This window comes from Ranitomeya variabilis, chromosome 1 (genome assembly GCF_051348905.1).
Source record: "Ranitomeya variabilis isolate aRanVar5 chromosome 1, aRanVar5.hap1, whole genome shotgun sequence".
NCBI lineage: Eukaryota > Metazoa > Chordata > Amphibia > Anura > Dendrobatidae > Ranitomeya > Ranitomeya variabilis.
This window is the reverse complement of record NC_135232.1, coordinates 14,246,005-14,267,288: the sequence shown is the minus strand read 5'-3', so window position 1 is coordinate 14,267,288 and position 21,284 is coordinate 14,246,005. Positions and strand designations below refer to the sequence as shown.

Sequence of the window (21,284 nt, the reverse complement as noted above, 5' to 3'; positions counted from 1 at the left end):
AGGATCCATCGGTCGTGGTCGGTGACGTCTTGTAGATGTGATCAGAGCTTTAGTTACAGGATCCATCGGTCGTGGTCGGTGACGTCTTGTAGATGTGATCGGAGCCTTAGTTACAGGATCCATCGGTCGTGGTCGGTGACGTCCTGTAGATGTGATCGGAGCCTTAGTTACAGGATCCATCGGTCGTGGTCGGTGACGTCCTGTAGATGTGATCGGAGCCTTAGTTACAGGATCCATCGGTCGTGGTCGGTGACGTCTTGTAGATGTGATCAGAGCTTTAGTTACAGGATCCATCGGTCGTGGTCGGTGACGTCTTGTAGATGTGATCGGAGCCTTAGTTACAGGATCCATCGGTCGTGGTCGGTGACGTCTTGTAGATGTGATCGGAGCCTTAGTTACAGGATCCATCGGTCGTGGTCACTGACGTCTGGTAGATGTGATCGGAGCCTTAGTTACAGGATCTATCGGTCGTGGTCGGTGACGTCTTGTAGATGTGATCGGAGCCTTAGTTACAGGATCCATCGGTCGTGGTGGGTGACGTCTTGTAGATGTGATCGGAGCCTTAGTTACAGGATCCATCGGTTGTGGTCGGTGACGTCTTGTAGATGTGATCGGAGCCTTAGTTACAGGATCCATCGGTCGTGGTCGGTGACGTCTTGTAGATGTGATCGGAGCCTTAGTTACAGGATCCATCGGTCGTGGTCGGTGACGTCTTGTAGATGTGATCGGAGCCTTAGTTACAGGATCCATCAGTCACTGACGTCTTGTAGATGTGATCGGAGCCTTAGTTACAGGATCCATCGGTCGTGGTTGGTGACGTCTTGTAGATGTGATCAGAGCCTTAGTTACAGGATCCATCGGTCGTGGTCGGTGACGTCTTGTAGATGTGATCGGAGCCTTAGTTACAGGATCCATCGGTCGTGGTGGGTGACGTCTTGTAGATGTGATCGGAGCCTTAGTTACAGGATCCATCGGTTGTGGTCGGTGACGTCTTGTAGATGTGATCGGAGCCTTAGTTACAGGATCCATCGGTCGTGGTCGGTGACGTCTTGTAGATGTGATCGGAGCCTTAGTTACAGGATCCATCGGTCGTGGTCGGTGACGTCTTATAGATGTGATCGGAGCCTTAGTTACAGGATCCATCAGTCACTGACGTCTTGTAGGTGTGATCGGAGCCTTAGTTACAGGATCATCGGTCGTGGTCGGTGACATCTTGTAGATGTGATTGGAGCCTTAGTTACAGGATCCATCGGTCGTGGTCGGTGTCGTCTTGTAGATGTGATCGGTCCTTAGTTACAGGATCCATCGGTCGTGGTCGGTGACGTCTTATAGATGTGATTGGAGCCTTAGTTACAGGATCCATCGGTCGTGGTCGGTGAGGTCTTGTAGATGTGATCGGTCCTTAGTTACAGGATCCATCGGTCGTGGTCGGTGACGTCTTATAGATGTGATTGGAGCCTTAGTTACAGTATCCATTGGTCGTGGTCGGTGACATCTTGTAGATGTGATCGGAGCCTTAGTTACAGGATCCATCGGTCGTGGTCGGTGAGGTCTTGTAGATGTGATCGGTCCTTAGTTACAGGATCCATCGGTCGTGGTCGGTGACGTCTTATAGATGTGATTGGAGCCTTAGTTACAGGATCCATCGATCGTGGTCGGTGACGTCTTGTAGATGTGATCGGAGCCTTAGTTACAGGATCCATCGGTCGTGGTCGTGACGTCTTGTAGATGTGATCGGTCCTTAGTTACAGGATCCATCAGTCGTGGTCGGTGAGGTCTTGTAGATGTGATCGGTCCTTAGTTACAGGATCCATCGGTCGTGGTCGGTGACGTCTTGTAGATGTGATCGGTCCTTAGTTACAGGATCCATCGGTCGTGGTCGGTGACGTCTTGTAGATGTGATCGGAGCCTTAGTTACAGGATCCATCGGTCGTGGTCGGTGACGTCTTGTAGATGTGATCGGTCCTTAGTTACAGGATCCATCGGTCGTGGTCGGTGACGTCTTGTAGATGTGATCGGAGCCTTAGTTACAGGATCCATCGGTCGTGGTTGGTGACGTCTTGTAGATGTGATCGGAGCCTTAGTTACAGGATCCATCGGTTGGTGACGTCTTGTAGGTGTGATGGGAGCCTTAGTTACAGGATCCATCGGTCGTGGTTGGTGACATCTTGTAGATGTGATCGGAGCCTTAGTTACAGGATCCATCGGTCGTGGTCGGTGTCGTCTTGTAGATGTGATCGGAGCCTTAGTTACCGCATCCATCGGTCGTGGTCGGTGACGTCTGTAGATGTGATCGGAGCCTTAGTTACAGGATCCATCGGTTGTGGTCGGTGACGTCTTGTAGATGTGATCGGAGCCTTAGTTACATGATCCATCGGTCGTGGTCGGTGATGTCTTATAGATGTGATCGGAGCCTCAGTTACAGGATCCATCGGTCGTGGTCGGTGACATCTTGTAGATGTGATCGGAACCTTAGTTACTGAATCCATCGGTCGTGGTCGGTGACATCTTGTAGATGTGATCGGAACATTAGTTACAGGATCCATCGGTCGTGGTCGGTGACATCTTGTAGATGTGATCGGAGCCTTAGTTACAGGATCATCGGTCGTGGTCGGTGATGTCATATAGATGTGATCGGAGCCTCAGTTACAGGATCCATCGGTCGTGGTCGGTGACGTCTTGTAGATGTGATCGGAGCCTTAGTTACAGGATCCATCGGTCGTGGTCGGTGACATCTTGTAGATGTGATTGGAGCCTTAGTTACAGGATCATCGGTCGTGGTCGGTGATGTCATATAGATGTGATCGGAGCCTCAGTTACAGGATCCATCGGTCGTGGTCGGTGACGTCTTGTAGATGTGATCGGAACCTTAGTTACAGGATCCATCGGTCGTGGTCGGTGACATCTTGTAGATGTGATCGGAGCCTTAGTTACAGGATCATCGGTCGTGGTCGGTGATGTCATATAGATGTGATCGGAGCCTCAGTTACAGGATCCATCGGTCGTGGTCGGTGACGTCTTGTAGATGTGATCGGAGCCTTAGTTACAGGATCCATCGGTCGTGGTCGGTGACGTCTTGTAGATGTGATTGGAGCCTTAGTTACAGGATCCATCGGTCGTGGTCGGTGATGTCTTGTAGATGTGATCGGAGCCTTAGTTACAGGATCCATCGGTCGTGTTTGGTGACATCTTGTAGATGTGATTGGAGCCTTAGGTACAGGATCCATCGGTCTTGGTCGGTGTCGTCTTGTAGATGTGATCGGAGCCTTAGTTACAGGATCCATCGGTCTTGGTCGGTGTCGTCTTGTAGATGTGATCGGAGCCTCAGTTACAGGATCCATCTGTCGTGGTCGGTGATGTCTTGTAGATGTGATCGGAGCCTTAGTTACAGGATCCATCGGTCGTGGTCGGTGACGTCTTGTAGATGTGATCGGAGCCTTAGTTACAGGATCCATCGGTCGTGGTCGGTGACGTCTTGTAGATGTGATCGGAGCCTTAGTTACAGGATCCATCGGTCGTGGTCGGTGACGTCTTGTAGGTGTGATTGGAGCCTTAGTTACAGGATCCATCGGTCGTGGTCGGTGACGTCTTGTAGATGTGATCGGAGCCTTAGTTACAGGATCCATCGGTCGTGGTCGGTGACATCTTGTAGATGTAATCGGAGCCTTAGTTACAGGATCCATCAGTCGTGGTTATTGACATCTTGTAGATGTGATCGGAGCCTCAGTTACAGGATCCATCGGTCGTGGTTGGTGACGTCTTGTAGATGTGATCGGAGCCTTAGTTACAGGATCCATCAGTCGTGGTCGGTGACGTCTTGTAGATGTGATCGGAGCCTTAGTTACAGGATCCATCGGTCGTGGTTGGTGACGTCTTGTAGATGTGATCGGAGCCTTAGTTACAGGATCCATCGGTCGTGGTTGGTGACGTCTTGTAGATGTGATCGGAGCCTTAGTTACAGGATCCACCGGTCATGGTCGGTGACATCTTGTAGATGTGATCAGAAGTAATTTCTAGTGTCCTTTCCTTCAGCTACTTTGACCCTGTGGGTGTTTCGGAGGTCATTTCTAGTGTCCTTCCCTTCAGCCACACTGATCCTGTGGCCCATATATTGCCCTTTTACTTGGCGGGTACTGGTGATATAAATGCAACCCATTAAAAGTACCAAGGATCATCTTTGGAAAGGTACTTCTCAGGGCTGCAATCAAGAAATCGGAAAGATCAAGGAGAGCCAGAATTTGGTACCATCCATAATATTTGGGGTCATCTTGGGATGCTCACTGTGTGTTATCAGCATCATGTAAAAATCTAAGGATCAACCTTTAACATGCACCAGGACCATCAGGATGTGGTGTCAGACATCCATGTCCCATTAGGCCCTAATTTATTTGATAAACTGTAATTAATACAAGACATTACGAATTTGCAATCCCCACTGCGCCTACTGGGGTGAGAACTTCGACTCCCCTGCTGAATATTACCTATGAGTTAACTAAGACTTTAATTTTGGAATAACAATTACATACTTACAGGGAATTTGTCACAAGGTGTTTACCCCCTAATCAGAGAGTAGAAAATGTAGACAGAGCCCCTGATTCCAGCGATGTGTCACTTACTGGGCTGCTTATTGTAGTTTTGATGAAATCACAGTTTTGTCAGCAGAAGATTATCACGGGAGGACTAGTAATCCTGCTGACAGGTGGTCGTCCATATATATGAGGTATGTAGAATGCTGCCCCCAACACTGGCAGCTATCTGTCTGAGCGCAGTGTACAGAGAGCTGCCAACCAGTGGTGTGGATGGGATTATACAGAGCTCAGCAGTCAGAGAACTGCTAGATCTGCAGACCAGAAAGCAGGGATTTTATCAAATAGGCAGCAAGCAACCCGGTAAGTGACACATCGGGGTCTCTGTCCCAACATCATGCTGCTCTCGGATTCTATAGCAAAAACCTGCCAACAGATTCCCTTTAATGGGAAGTACTAGATAATCTCTACTACTGATATGGTTTATGTTGATCGCTGATTTTGACAGGATTATGATGGTTCTGGTAATAGGTAGAGTTTTTAAATATCACGTAATAAATATCACTGAATGACTCCACCTACTGGACTCCTAGACTTGGAAAAACTAGAGATTTAACCCCTTAGGCCAAGTCTCTCGCCTCAATTCCCGGCACTGCCGCTGACACCGGAGTGTGCGGCTGCATGTATTTCTATGCAGCTGAACGCTCCGATCCCGAGTGCCGGTGGCAGTGCCGGTTATTGACGTGAGAGACTTGTGTGAGTTTCTCGCATTGCACTTGCAAGTGTGACCCCGGCCTTAAAGTTTGTATTGTCTCTATGATTTGCATCTTCTTTTATCATACTGACGCCGGCAGGACGAGATCCCTCCAGCTGATCCAGTGCTCATCCCTCCTCCTCCTGAATGACCCCGAGGATGGACGAGGACAGGGATGAGACCACCAGAAGATTATTCCACTTGGCCCTGGAGATCGTCTCCCTGCTGAGCGGAGAGGTAACTCCTCTACATTTCTATCAGCTTTATTGTGTTCTGTGACAAGTCCGACATCGGGAGGAGGAAATCCAGAATAGAGAGAAGGATTCTTTCCTGTAAGAGCAGTGATTGTGTGGAGCTCTCTGCCCGGAGGAGTTGTCATGGGGATTCCCTATAAGAGCTGTAGAGGGGCCGGGATGTCTGTCCGGAGGGGAATAATATTCCCGGTTATGGCCCCAGATTACTGGAGACGGTTATTGATCCCGGGATTTCTACTGATTGTCAGATCTGGAGTCGGGAAGGAATCTTCTCCCTAAGTGTCTCTCTCCATACACAGGATTACACAATAGTGAGGAAGACACCGGGGGACGGTGTGACTCCCATCATCCATCTCCAGGAGTCAGGAGGGCGGAGCCCGGGCCCCATCACAGCGCCTCCCCCGCACTCCCTGCTACAGGAGAGGAACAAGAAGATCCTGGAGCTCAGCAACAAGATGATTGAGCTGCTGAGCGGAGAGGTGACTGCTGGGAGATTATACAGGACAGGAGGATTCTGGGTGATGAGCGGAGAGGTGACTGCTGGGACATTATACAGGACTGGAGGATTCTGGGTGATGAGCGGAGAGGTGACTGCTGGGACATTATACAGGACTGGAGGATTCTGGGTGATGAGCGGAGAGGTGACTGCTGGGACATTATACAGGATGGCACTGGAGGATTCTGGGTGATGAGCGGAGAGGTGACTGCTGGGACATTATACAGGACGGCACTGGAGGATTCTGGGTGATGAGCGGAGAGGTGACTGCTGGGACATTATACAGGACGGCACTGGAGGATTGTGGGTGATGAGCGGAGAGGTGACTGCTGGGACATTATACAGGACGGCACTGGAGGATTCTGGGTGATGAGCGGAGAGGTGACTGCTGGGACATTATACAGGATGGCACTGGAGGATTCTGGGTGATGAGCGGAGAGGTGACTGCTGGGACATTATACAGGATGGCACTGGAGGATTCTGGGTGATGAGCGGAGAGGTGACTGCTGGGACATTATACAGCACTGGAAGATTCTGGGTGATGAGCGGAGAGGTGACTGCTGGGACATTATACGGGACTGGAGGATTCTGGGTGATGAGCTGTCAGGTGACTGCTGGGAGATTATACAGCACTGGAGGATTCTGGGTGATGAGCGGAGAGGTGACTGCTGGGACATTATACAGCACTGGAGGATTCTGGGTGATGACGGTGTCGCTGTTGTCAGGTTCCTATAAGGTGTCAGGACGTCGCTGTCTATCTCTCCATGGAGGAGTGGGAGTATCTAGAAGGACACCAGGATCGGTACCAGGACGTGATGATGGAGGAACTCCGGCCTCTTGCACCACGAGGTGAGAGGAAACCTTCCACTGACATCAGATTGTCTCTTCAGCATTGGTCGGTTGCTATTAGTGATGCAGACACACAAATTTCTGTGATCGTTTTCTCTGTGGGATGAATCTCTCCTATAACGGCTGATCGGACCTCACATTTGGTACGTGGAGAGATCCGCTGCTTGTGGAGCCTTCACACATCGTTGATACAGGCAGTTTTTCATTTTTGCCCTTTGTTTATTGTTCTTATCCTTCTCTCTGGAGCGATGACATTTTCGGTTTTCCGTCCCCTCAGCAGTATGAGGATTTGTTTCTTGTGGTTGTAGTTTTGAATGACACAATTCCTTTTATATTATACAGCTCTGGCAAAAATGAAGAGACCACTGCAAAATTTTCAGTTTGTCTGATTTTTCTCTTTCTAGGTATATTTTTGAGTAAAATGTAAATTGTTCTTTTAGTCTATAAACTTCTGACAACATGCTTTCCACCAGTCTTTCGTGTGACCTTATGCCACTCCTGGTACAGAAATGTAAGCAGTACTTTGTTTGATGGCTTGTGACTATCCATCTTCCTCTTGATTACATTCCAGAGGTTTTCAGTTGGGTTCAGGTCTGGAGATTGGGCGGCCATGACAGGGATTTGATGTGGTGGTCCTTCATCCACACCTTGATTACCTAGCTGTGTGGCATGGCGCATTGTCCTGCTGGAAATACAGTCCTCAGAGTTGGAGAACATTGCCTGAACAGAAGGAATCAACTGTTTTTCCAGGATAACCTTGTATGCGGCTTGATTCATACGTCCTTCACAAAGATTAACCTGCCCAATTCCAACGTTGCTGAAGCATCCCCAGATCATCGATCCACCACCAAATTTCACAGTAGGTGCAAGACACTGTGGCTTGTACGCCTTTCCAGGTCTCCGTCTAACCATTAAGTGACCAGGTGTTGGGCAAAGCTGAAAATTAGACTCATCAGAGAAGATTACCTTACTCCAGTCCTCTATGGTCCAATTCTTATGGTCTTTGGCAAACTTCAGCCTGGCTCTCCTTTGCTTCTCATTGATGAAAGGCTTTTTTCTAGCTTTACATGACTTGAGTCCTGCCTCTAGGAGCCTGTTACAAACTGTTCTTGCCATACACTTCACCCCAGCTGCTATTTGCCATCCCTTTTGTAGGTCACTTGATGCCATCCTGCGGTTGCTGAGTGACATTCAAATAAGATGATGGTCATCCCGGTCAGTGGAGAGTCGTTTTCGCCCTCTGCCGGTGTGTAGCTTTGTTCAAAATTTTAAGGATGGAGGCAACATGACGCTCACTGTGTCCCTCTGCTAGTAAAGCCAGAATTGAGCCCTTCTTTTCCTAACTCAAGACTTTTCTTTTTAACTCCTTTGGCATGATTAAAAGTTATTTTTTTAATTAAAATTACTTTTGGGATATTACTAGCACTTGTTTGCCATGCAGCTTGTCCTATTGCAGAAGGATTGTGAACACCACAGCAGTGTTTTTTATACTTTCCTTCGTCATATAAGATTTGGTTCAGGTGATGACCTAATCAGAAGCACATTAAGTAGAATGAGGTGTACTCTGGTTGGAATTCAACTGACACAGGAATGGAATGGCTGTCAGATATGTAGAGATGGTGATTTTTTAGAAAACTGCAGTGGTCTCTTAATTTTTGCTAGAGCTGTATATTGAGGCAGCAGAGTTAATCTGGACTCCGTCTGTTCAGCGGTCTCCTTCTTTTCAGAAGTGAACAAAACAGACACCACTGGATTATAGGCCAGACGTCGTCCACAGTGTCGTCATCTGCCTCAATATAGGAAATTTTCTGCCACAGGCTCCATTTGAATCACGTATTTCCGAGATTGACAGAGAAACCTCAATGCAAGCGCTCAGCGCAGAGAGCAGGATAAATGTGCGCTGAGCCTTACTGCGATCTTTGGGAGGCAGAATGAAAAAATCAACAGCAGGTGAAGAATTGGTTTTATTTATTTTTTACACCGTTCCTCGTGTGGTATAAGGCTACGTTCACATTTGCGGTCGGCGCCGCAGCGTCCGTCGCCGCATGCGTCATGCGCCCCTATATTTAACATGGGGGCGCATGGACATGCGTCGCACTTGCGTTTTGCGCCGCATGCGTCCCTGCGGCGCCCGCGTCCGGGCGCAGAGGACGCAGCAAGTTGCATTTTTGCTGCGTCCAAAATCAATGAAAAAAAGGACGCATGCGGCGCAAAACGCAGCGTTGTGCATGCGTTTTGCTGCATTTTTGTTTGCGTTGTGCGTTGCGGCGCCGACGCTGCGGTGCACAACGCAAATGTGAACGTAGCCTAAGTGATTAGGCGACTTTATTCTTTCGGTCGGTGCGATTACAGCGATACCAGATTTATATCGGATTTTTACGTTTGGCTTCTGTCACACACTAAAAGACGCTTTATATTGCAAAAACAAGTTTTGCATCCCCATATTTTGAGAGCTATAATTTTCCTATATTTCTGCCAACAGAGTCTTTTTAGGACGAGTTCATGTTTTCATTGGTACCATTTTTGGGCACATGACATTTTTTAATCGCTTTCCATTACAATGTTTGTGAGGCAAAGTGAACAAACGCCAGGAATTCAGAGAGTTTTTTTTTTTTTACGCAATTCCGCGTGTGGTAAAATTGATGAGGCAGCTTTAGTCTTCAGGTCAGTACGATTACAGAGATACCTCTTTGAGATCATTTTTTTATGTTTTGGCTTTTACATAATAAAAAATATTTTATCGAAAAAAATAGTTTTTTGCTTCATTCTGAGAGCTATAACGTTTTTATTTTTCTGGAGATGGAGCTGAATGGCGGTTTGTTTTTTGCAGGACAAGATGACCTTTTTAGCGGTACCATATTTATTTGCATTCGTTTTTTGTTTGCGTTTTATTCCACTTTTTGTTCTGCAGTATGATGAAAAAGGATAGTTTTTTGCCTCGTGTTTTATTTATTAACGGTGTTCACTGAAGGATTAACTAGGGTGACAGTTTTATAGGTCGGGTTGTTCTGGTGATTCCAGATATATGTGCTTTTTTTTTTCTTTTTACATAAAAATATGTATTTATGGGTATAATATACATTTTATTTAACCTTGTTTTTTGCTTTATAAGACGCACCTGATTATAAGACGCACCCCGATTTTAGAGAGGAAACTAAGAAAAAAATATTTTGAGCCAAATAGTATGCAAAAACCTTTAGTAAAATATGTGCATGACGCTCTATTATGGGGCATCTGTGAATTACAGTACAGTGCCTGCAGTACCGTATATTGTGACTACCACCCCCCTCATCCTCAGGAATACTCCCACTTACTGTATACATAGATGTATTGTCAAAGATGAGGGAGGTGGTAGTCACATTTGCATATTACACGTTGGACACTACATTACAGTGTATATTTATACTAAATATGGCTAGAACCCCCATCATCCTTCAGAATACACCCATTAAATGCATTATATTCTGAAGGATGATGGGGGTTGTTTGCTCACCTTTCCTAAAAGGATCTCGGACTTGTTAGTACTGTAGTTGCAACATTAAATATTGTGCAATATATGATTTGTGGAGGCAGCCCAGCAACAGTTCCCTCCACCAATCACGATCCATCCCTGCAGAGGAGGAGGAGAATCGCTCTTCTCCCCCACCTTAGCTTTAGGCCTCTTTCACACATCCATGTCTCCGGTAAGTGTGGTGACAGTTTGCACACGTACCGGAGACACTGACACACATAGACCCATTCAAATGATTGGGTCTGTGCACATGTCAGTGTGTTTCCACGGACCGTGTGTGTGCCCCACACGTAGATATGTCCATTTTTTACCGTCAGCACGGGCAGCAAAACGTCCCGCACACGTGCACACGGAGAACACACATGGATGTCATCCATGTGACATGCATCGGTGCTGGGGAAGAAGCACTACAGTAAGCGCTGTTCCCCGGCACTGGGTACTGAAGACGGCTCTCATCTTTATCCCCAGCTCTACCAGCGATCGGGGCGACCAGAGGAGAATGATGAGTTATATTCAATTCAGAACAATGACAGCAGGTGGGGAATTTTCGGACTATTTCTCCCATCAACCTACACCTGCTGCCGCTAATAACAGTGACAGCAAGAGCAGATGATGGGGGTATTCCTCACCCGCTGCCTGCGATATAACTAAATGAATGAAAATCCTAGTGTGGTTTCTCCCGTATTTTCTATAACCAGCCAGGCAAAACTTACAGCTTGGGGCTGCAACCCTCAGCCGTCAGCTTCAGCAAGGCTGGTTATCAAGAATAGAGGGGTCCCCATACTTTTTTTTTTTTCAAATTATTTAAATCATTGAAAAAAATGGCAGTGGTCCCCATTTTTGACAACTAGCCTTGCTAAAGCTCACAGCTGTTGGCTGGTAAGAAGCCATGGATATTGCCCCCCCCAGCCTAAAAATATCAGCCCACAGCTGCCCAGAAAAGGCATCTATTAGATGCGCCAATTCTGGCGCTTTGATGGCTCTTCCCGCTTGCTCTGTAGTGTTGACAAGTGGGGTTCATATTTGTGGGGTTGATGTCACCTTTGTATTGTCAGGTGACATCAAGCCTGTGGCTTAGTAACAGAGAGGTGTCTATAAGACACCTATCCATTACTAATTCCACATTGTGTACAGAATTATTAGGCAAGTTATATTTTAGAGGATTATTTTTATTTTTGATCAACAACTATGTTCTCAATCAACCCAAAAGACTCATAAATATCAAAGCTTAATATTTTTGGAAGTTGGAGGGGGTGTTTTTAGATTTGGCTATCTTAGGAGGATATCTGTCTGTGCAGGTAACTATTGCTCTGCAGTATTATTAGGCAACTTAACCCCTTAACGACCGCCGATACGCCTTTTAACGGCGGCCGCTAAGGGTACTTAATCCACAGCGCCGTTAATTAACGGCGCTGTGGAAAAAGTGAATAGCGCCCCCCAGAGTCGGATTTTCTCTGGGGTCTCGGTTGCCGAGGGTAGCCGAGACCCCAGAGAACATGATTCGGGGGGTTTTTACCGACCCCCGAGTTGCGATCGCCGGTAATTAACCGTTTACCGGCGGTCGCAACAAAAAAAAACAAAACGCGATTTGCCGTTTAATTTCTCTGTCCTCCGATGTGATCGCACATCGGAGGACAGAGAAATGTGGTCCCCGATGGCCCCCAATAGCCCCCCAATACTTACCTACCTCCCCCGGTGCTCCTCGTGTCTCCCCATGGGCGCCGCCATCTTTTTTCCGGGAAAAAATGGCGGGCGCACGCGCAGTGCGCCCGCCGCCCGGCACCCGGATGTTCTTTGGGGTCTCGGCTGCCGGGGGTAGCCGAGACTCCAAAGAACATGATCGGGGTCGGTTTGCACCGACCCCTGCTTTGCGATCGCCGGTAATTAACAGTTTACCGGCGACCGCAAAAAAAAAAAAAAAAAAAAAGCGATCAGTTATTTCTCTGTCCTCTGATGTGATCGCACATCAGAGGACAGAGAAATAGGGGGATTCGGGGACCCTATCATACTCACCCGGGGTCCCTGGGTCCTCTTCTGTCTTCTCCTGCCAGCCGGCTTTTTCATCATGGCGGGCGCATGCGCAGTGCGCCCGCCATCTGCTGCCATCTGCCGGCCGGCAGGAGAAGACAAGTTGGGGCTAAAATTAGGGTTAGGGTTAGGGTTAGGGTTAGAGTTAGGGTTAGGGTTAGGGTTAGAGTTAGGGTTAGAGTTAGGGTTAGGGTTGGGGCTAAATTTAGGGTTAGGGTTAGGGCTAGGGTTAGGGTTAGGCTACTTTCACACTAGCGTTTTTTGGCTTCCGTCGCAATGCGTCGTTGGAGAAAAAACGCATCCTGCAAAAGTGCTTGCAGGATGCGTTTTTTCTCCATTGGCTTGCATTAGCGACGCATTGCGACGGATTGCCACATGTCGCATCCGTCGTGCGACGGATGCGTCGTGCTTCGGCGGACCGTCGACACAAAAAAAACTACATGTAACTTTTTTGTGCGACGTGTCCGCCATTTCCGACCGCGCATGCGTGGCCGGAACTCCGCCCCCGCCTCCCCGCACCTCACAATGGGGCAGCGGATGCGTTGAAAAAACAGCATCCGCTGCACCCGTTGTGCGGCGCTTACAACGCTAGCGTCGGTACGTCGGCCCGACACACTGCGATGGGCCGAGTACGACGCTAGTGTGAAAGTAGCCTTAGGCTTCTTTCACACTTGCGTCGGTACGGGGCGGTCGCAATGCGTCGGCCCGATGTACCGACGCACGTTGTGAAAATTGTGCACAACGTGGGCAGCGGATGCAGTTTTTCAACGCATCCGCTGCCCAGTCTATGTCCTGGGGAGGAGGGGGCAGAGTTACGGCCACGCATCCGCGGAAATGGCGGACGCGACGTACAAAAAAAAGGTTACATTGAACTTTTTTTGTGACGACGGGGGCTAAAGTTATGGTTAGGGTTGGGGCTAAAGTTAGGGTTGGGGCTAAAGTTAGGGTTAGAGTTGGGATTAGGGTTAGGGTTTGGATTAGGGTTGGGATTAGTGTTACGTTTGGGATTAAGGTTGGGATTAGGGTTAGGGTTGGGATTAGGGTTAGGGGTGTGTTGGATTTAGGGTTTTGATTAGGGTTATGGTTAGGGTTGAGATTAGGGCTGTTTTGGGGTTAGGGTTGTGATTATCGTTAGGGTTGTGATTAGGATTATGGATCGGGTTGAGATTAGGGTTAGGGCTGTGTTGGGGTTAGGGTTGGAGTTAGAATTGGGGGGTTTCCACTGTTTAGGTACATCAGGGGGTCTCCAAACACGACAGCCAATTTTGCGCTAAAAAAGTCAAATGGTACTCCCTCCCTTCTGAGCTCTGCCATGCGCCCAAACAGTGGTTTACCCCCACATATGGGGCATCAGCGTACTCGGGATAAATTGGACAACAACTTTTGGGGTCCAATTTCTCCTGTTACCCTTGTGAAAATAAAAACTTGGGGGCTAAAAATCTTTTTTGTTGGAAAAAAATATATTTTTTTATTTTCACTACTCTGCATTATAAATTTCTGTGAAGCACTTGAGCTTTCAAAGTTCTCACCACATATCTAGATAAGTTCCTTAGGGGGTCTAGTTTCCAAAATTTGGTCACTTGTGGGGGTTTCTACTGTTTAGGTACATTAGGGGTCTGCAAACGCAACATAACGCCCGCAGACAATTCTATCAAAGTCTGCATTCCAAAATGGCGCTCCTTCCCTTCCGAGCTCTGCCGTGCGCCCAAACAGTGGTTTACCCCCACATATGGGGTACCAGCATACTCAGGACAAATTGGACAACAACTTTTGGGGTCCAATTTCTCTTGTTACCCTTGTGAAAATAAAAACTTGGGGGCTAAAAATCTTTTTTGTTGGAAAAAAATATATTTTTTTATTTTCACTACTCTGCATTATAAATTTCTGTGAAGCACTTGAGCTTTCAAAGTTCTCACCACATATCTAGATAAGTTCCTTAGGGGGTCTAGTTTCCAAAATTTGGTCACTTGTGGGGGTTTCTACTGTTTAGGTACATTAGGGGTCTGCAAACGCAACATAACGCCCGCAGACAATTCTATCAAAGTCTGCATTCCAAAATGGCGCTCCTTCCCTTCCGAGCTCTGCCGTGCGCCCAAACAGTGGTTTACCCCCACATATGGGGTACCAGCATACTCAGGACAAATTGGACAACAACTTTTGGGGTCCAATTTCTCTTGTTACCCTTGTGAAAATAAAAACTTGGGGGCTAAAAATCTTTTTTGTTGGAAAAAAATATATTTTTTTATTTTCACTACTCTGCATTATAAATTTCTGTGAAGCACTTGAGCTTTCAAAGTTCTCACCACATATCTAGATAAGTTCCTTAGGGGATCTAGTTTCCAAAATTTGGTCACTTGTGGGGGTTTCTACTGTTTAGGTACATTAGGGGTCTGCAAACGCAACATAACGCCCGCAGACAATTCTATCAAAGTCTGCATTCCAAAATGGCGCTCCTTCCCTTCCGAGCTCTGCCGTGCGCCCAAACAGTGGTTTACCCCCACATATGGGGTACCAGCATACTCAGGACAAATTGGACAACAACTTTTGGGGTCCAATTTCTCTTGTTAGCCTTGTGAAAATAAAAATTTGGGGGCTAAAAAAATCTTTTTTGTGGGAAAAAAAATATTTTTTATTTTCACTACTCTGCATTATAAACTTCTGTGAAGCACTTGGGCATTCAAAGTTCTCACCACATATCTAGATAAGTTCCTTGGGGGGTCTATTTTCCAAAATGGGGTCACTTGTTGGGGGTTTCTACTGTTTAGGTACATTAGGGGTCTGCAAAGGCAACATAACGCCCGCAGACAATTCTATCAAAGTCTGCATTCCAAAATGGCACTCCTTCCCTTCCGAGCTCTGCCGTGCGCCCAAACAGTGGTTTACCCCCACATATGGGGTACCAGCATACTCAGGACAAATTGGACAACAACTTTTGGGGTCCAATTTCTCTTGTTACCCTTGTGAAAATAAAAACTTGGGGGCTAAAAAATCTTTATTGTTAAAAAATATATATTTTTTATTTTCACGACTCTGCATTATAAACTTCTGTGATGCACTTGGGCATTCAAAGTTCTCACTACACATCTAGATAAGTTCCATGGGGGGTCTAGTTTCCAAAATGGGGTCACTTTTGGGGGGTTTCTGCTGTTTAGGCACATCAGGGGCTCTCCAAACGCGACATGGCGTCCGATCTCAATTCCAGTCAATTTTGCATTGAAAAGTCAAATGGCGCTCCTTTGCTTCCGAGCTCAGCCATGCGCCCAACCAGTGGTTTACCCCCACATATGGGGTGTCGGCGTACTCAAGACAAATTGTACAACAGCTTCTGGGGTCCATTTTCTCCTGTTACCCTTGGTAAAATAAAAATTTGGAGGCAAAAAGATCATTTTTGTAGAAAAAATGCGATTTTTTTATTTTCACGGCTCTACGTTATAAACTTCTGTGAAGCACCTGGGGGTTTAAAGTGCTCACCACACATCTAGATAAGTTCCTTAAGGGGTCTAGTTTCCAAAATGGTGTCATATGTGGGGGGTCTCTACTGTTTAGGCACATCAGCGGCTCTCCAAACGTGACATGGCGTCCGATCTCAATTCCAGCCAATTTTACATTGAAAAAGTAAAACGACACTCCTTCTCTTCCAAGCTCTGCGGTGCGCCCAAACAGTGGTTTACCCCCATATATGGGGTATCGACGTACTCAGGAGAAATTGCACAACAACTTTTGTGGCCTAATTTCTCCTGTTACCCTTGTGAAAATAAAAATTTGGGGGCAAAAAGATCATTTTTGTAGAAAAAATGAGATTTTTTATTTTCACGGCTCTACGTTATAAACTTCTGTGAAGCACTTGGGGGTTCAAAGTGCTCACCACACATCTAGATAAGTTCCTTAAGGGGTCTAGTTTCCAAAATGGTGTCACTTGTGGGGGGTTTCCACTGTTTAGGCACATCAGGGACTCTCCAAACGCGACATGGCATCCGATCTCAATTCCAGCCAATTCTGCATTGAAAAAGTCAAACGGTGCTCCTTCACTTCCAAGCTCTGCGGTGCGCCCAAACAGTGGTTTACCTCCACATATGGGGTATCAACGTACTCAGGAGAAATTGCACAACAACTTTTGTGGTCTAATTTCTCCTGTTACCCTTGTGAAAATAAGAATTTGTGGGTGAAAAAATCATTTTTGTGAAAACAAATGCGATTTTTTATTTTCACGGCTCTACGTTATAAACTTCTGTGAAGCACTTGGGGGTTCAAAGTGCTCACCACACATCTAGATAGGTTCCTTGGGGGGTCTAGTTTCCAAAATGGTGTCACTTGTGGGGGGTTTCCACTGTTTAGGCACATTAGGGGCTCTCCAAACGCGACATGGCGTCCGATCTCAATTCCAGCCAATTCTGCATTGAAACAGTCAAACGGTGCTCCTTCACTTCCAAGCTCTGCGGTGCGCCCAAACAGTGGTTTACCTCCACATATGGGGTATCGGTGTACTCAGGAAAAATTGCACAACAAAATTTGTGGTTAAATTTCTGTTTTTACACTTGTGAAAATTAAAAAAAATGGTTCTGAAGTAAAATGTTTGCAAAAAAAAGTAAAATGTTCATTTTTTTCTTCCACATTGTTTTAGTTCCTGTGAAGTACGTAAAGGGTTAATAAACTTCTTGAATATGGTTTTGAGCAGCTTGAGGGGTGCAGTTTTTAGAATGGTGTCACACTTGGTTATTTTCTATCATATAGACCCCTCAAAATCACTTCAAAGGTGATGTGGTCCCTAAAAAAAACATGGTGTTGTAAAAATGAGAAATTGCTGGTCAACTTTTAACCCTTATAACTCCCTAACAAAAAAAAAAATTGTTTCCAAAATTGTGCTGATGTAAAGTAGACATGTGAGAAATGTTATTTATTAACTATTTTTTGTGACATATCTCTCTGATTTAAGGGCATAAAAATACAAAGTTTGAAAATTGCAAAATTTTAAAAATTTTCGCCATATTTCCATTTTTTTCATAAATAATCGCAAGTAATATCGAAGAAATGTTACCACTAACTTGAAGTACAACATGTCACGAAAAAACAATCTCAGAATCAGCGGGATCCGATAAAGCGTTCCAGAGTTATAACCTCATAAAGTGACACTGGTCAGAATTGTAAAAATTGGCTCGGTCATTAAGTACCAAATTGGCTCTGTCACTAAGGGGTTAATAAAAACCAAATATATTCCCATCTCACTTGTTTATTTTTACCAGGTAAACCAATATCACTGCACAAAATTTAGAAATAAACATTTCTGACATGCAAAAACAAAACCCCAAAAAATGAGTGACCAATATAGCCCCCTTTCTTTATGATGACACTCAGCAGCCTCCATCCATAGATTCTGTCTGTTGCTTGATCTGTTTACGATCAACATTGCCTGCAGCAGCCACCACAGCCTCCAGACACTGCTCCGAGAGGTGGACTGTTTTCCGTCCCTGTAGATATCACATTTTATGAGGGATCACAGGTTCTCTATGGGGTTCAGACCAGGTGAACAAGTGGTCCATGTCATTATTTTTTCTTCTTTGGGACCTTTACTGGCCAGCCACGCTGTGGAGTAGTTGGAGGCATCTGATGGAGCATTGTCCTGCATGAAAATCATGTTTTTCTTGAATGATACCGACTTTTTCCTGTACCACTGCTTGAAGAAGTTGTCTTCCCGAAACTGTCAGTAGGTCTGGGAGTTGAGCTTCACTGTATCCTCAACCAGAAAAGGTCCCACAAGTTCATCTTTGATGATCCCAGCCCATACCAGTCCCCCACCTCCACCTTGCTGGCGTCTGAGTCGGAGTGGAGCTCTCTGCCCTTTACTGATCCAGCCTCCGGCCCATCCATCTGGCCCATCAAGAGTCACTCTCATTTCATCAGTCCAGAAAACCTTTGAAGAGTCAGTCTTAAGATATTTCTTGGCCCAGTCTTGACGTTTTATCTTATGTTTCTTGTTCAAAAGTGGTCGTTTTTCAGCCTTCCTTACCTTGGCCATGTCCCTGAGTATCGCACACCTTGTGCTTTTTGTTACTCTAGTAACGTTGCAGCTCTGAAATAGGAGTAGGACAACATGTATAAAAAGTGTTATGTGAGCAAAATAACTTGCCTAATAATTCTGCACACAGTTTATACAGTTAGGTCCATATATATTTGGACAGAGACAACATTTTTCTCATTTTGGTTATAGACATTACCACAATTTAATTTTAAACAAAACAATTCAGATGCAGTTGAAGTTCAGACTTTCAGCTTTCATTTGAGGGGATCCATATTAAAATTGGATGAAGAGTTTAGGAGTTTCAGCTCCTTAACCTGTGCCACCCTGTTTTTTAAAGGGACCAAAAGTAATTGGACAATTGACTCCAAGGCTATTTCATGGACAGGTGTGGGCAATCCCTTCATTATGTCATTCTCAATTAAGCAGATAAAGGGCCTGGAGTTGATTTGAGGTGTGGTGCTTGCATTTGGAAGGTTTTCCTATGAAGTAAACATGCGGTCAAAAGTGCTCTCCATGAAGGTGAAACAAGCCATCCTTAAGCTGTGAAAACAGAGAAAAAACCCATCCGAGAAATTGCTACAATATTAGGAGTGGCAAAATGTACAGTTTGGTACATCCTGAGAAGGAAAGAAAGCACTGGTGATCTCATCAATGCAAAAAGACCTGGGCGCCCACGGAAGACAACAGTGGTGGATGATCGCAGAATAATCTCCATGGTGAAGAGAAACCCCTTCACAACAGCCAACCAAGTGACCAACACTCTCCAGGAGGTCGGCGTATCAATATCCAAATCTATCATAAAGAGAAGACTGCATGAAAGTAAATACAGAGGGTTCACTGCACGGTGCAAGCCACTCATAAGCGTCAAGCATAAAAAGGCTAAAAACATCTAAAAATGCCGGCACAGTTCTGGAAGAACATTCTTTGGACAGATGAAACCAAGATCAACCTCTACCAGAATGATGGAAAGAGAAAAGTATGGTGAAGGCGTGGTACAGCTCATGATCCAAAGCATACCACATCATCTGTAAACCACGGCGGAGGCAGTGTGATGGCTTGGGCATGCATGGCTGCCAGTGGCACTGGGTCACTAGTGTTTATTGATGATGTGACACAGGAATGAATTCTGAGGTATTCAGAGCCGCCATACTGTGTGCTCAGATCCAGCCAAATGCAGCCAAACTGATTGGTCGTCGTTTCATACTACAGATGGACAATGGCCCAAAACATAAAGCCAAAGCAACCCAGGAGTTTAATAAAGCAAAGAAGTGGAATATTATTGAATGGCCAAGTCAGTCACCTGATCTCAACCCAACTGAGCAGCATTTCATTTGTTAAAGGCTAAACTTCAGACAGAAAGGCCCACAAACAGACAGCAACTGAAAACCACCGCAGTGAAGGCCTGGCAGAGCATCAAAAAGGAGGAAACACAGCGTCTGGTGATGTCCATGAGTTCAAGACTTCAGGCAGTCATTGCCAACAAAGGGTTTTCAACCAAGTACTAGAAATGAACATTTTATTTAAAATTATTGAATCTGTCCAATTACTTTTGGTCCCTTTAAAAACAGGGTGGCACATGTTAAGGAGCTGAAACTCCTAAACCCTTCATCCAATTTTAATGTGGATACCCTCAAATGAAAGCTGAAAGTCTGAACTTCAACTGCATCTGAATTGTTTTGTTTAAAATTCATTGTGGTAATGTCTATAACCAAAATGAGAAAAATGTTGTCTCTGTCCAAATATATATGGACCTAACTGTAGTTATATGGTAAATAAAGACACAGTCAGAATAAAGTCCTTTAATATTCTTAATTAATCCATACTTACAACCTCGCCTAATTCCACCGAAGCCCTCGATCTCCTGTAATAAAAGTAAAATAAAAAACACAACAATATACCATACCTGTCCGTCGTTCTGTCCCATGCCGTAATCCATGTCTGGGGGAGAAACAGTTTTGAACCTGCACGGTGCCAAGTTGCGACCGTCCAGGCTGAGAACCACTGGTGAATGAACTGCTGACCAGCTGACTGATCATTGACCAGCGGTGACGTCATCGAGGCCGGGCCGAGAGCTCCATCTGCGTTTGCACTGCGGCCATTTTCCTGTTCACATTGTGTAGAGGCAGGTGCGGATAGAGATCTCGGCTTTCCTACATCTGCACCTGTGCCGACGGAGATGCCAGAAGCCGGACACCGGACCCCAGAAAAAGAATGGCGGCCATCATATGCCGCCACCGCTCACCTCCGTACAACCACCGCTCGCCACCATACCACCCCCTCAGGACCACCGCTCGCCACCATACCACCACCTCAGGACGACCGCTCGCCGCCGTACCACACCACCACAACACCCCCAGCTTCGGACCCACAGCATCAGTAAGAACAGTGTTGGGTTATAAGATGCACCCTCATTTCCCCCCTAATTTTGGGGATCATAAAAGTGCATCTTATAAAGCGAAAAATACGATACTTTTTTTTCTTTTTACTTTTTTACTTAGTCTCTTTATGGGACTTTAACTTTCATGGTTGTGCTTGCTAGTATAATTACAGTGCATTATACCTGTTCATGTTGCACTGACAGAAGCCTCTTAAACTATGCTCTGAGCATGGTCTAACAGGCTTTCCATACATTGAAGACCCGGATGCCGTTGACCTTGGGTTGCCATGAGGACTATCGGGCCCTCGCGATGACTTTGCATGGGTGCTGATTGGATGGGAGAGGGAGCCCCATCCCTCAGCCTACTAAATATTGTGATCGGATATGATCGCGGCATTTTGGGGGTAAACAATCTGGGGCAGTGCGTTCACCGCTACTGGCTGTGAGAGCCTGGTAATGTAAGCCAAGCTCCT

At 46.1% G+C, this 21,284-nt stretch overlaps 1 protein-coding gene across 3 annotated transcripts in view; it reads left to right on the top strand.

The window, feature by feature from the left end:
• LOC143793496 (uncharacterized) overlaps positions 1 to 21,284 on the top strand; it is a 606,170-nt gene that overhangs the window by 572,551 nt on the left and 12,335 nt on the right. The window contains exons 2-4 of one of the 3 annotated variants that reach the window (XM_077280514.1): positions 5,381 to 5,517; positions 5,834 to 6,013; positions 6,756 to 6,879. The exons of the other annotated variants lie outside the window; for them this stretch is intronic. Of the exons in view, the coding sequence (XP_077136629.1) occupies positions 5,428 to 5,517; positions 5,834 to 6,013; positions 6,756 to 6,879 (394 nt within the window). The 5' untranslated portion in view covers positions 5,381 to 5,427. The remainder of the gene's footprint in view (positions 1 to 5,380; positions 5,518 to 5,833; positions 6,014 to 6,755; positions 6,880 to 21,284) is intronic. 3 annotated transcript variants of the gene reach the window in all.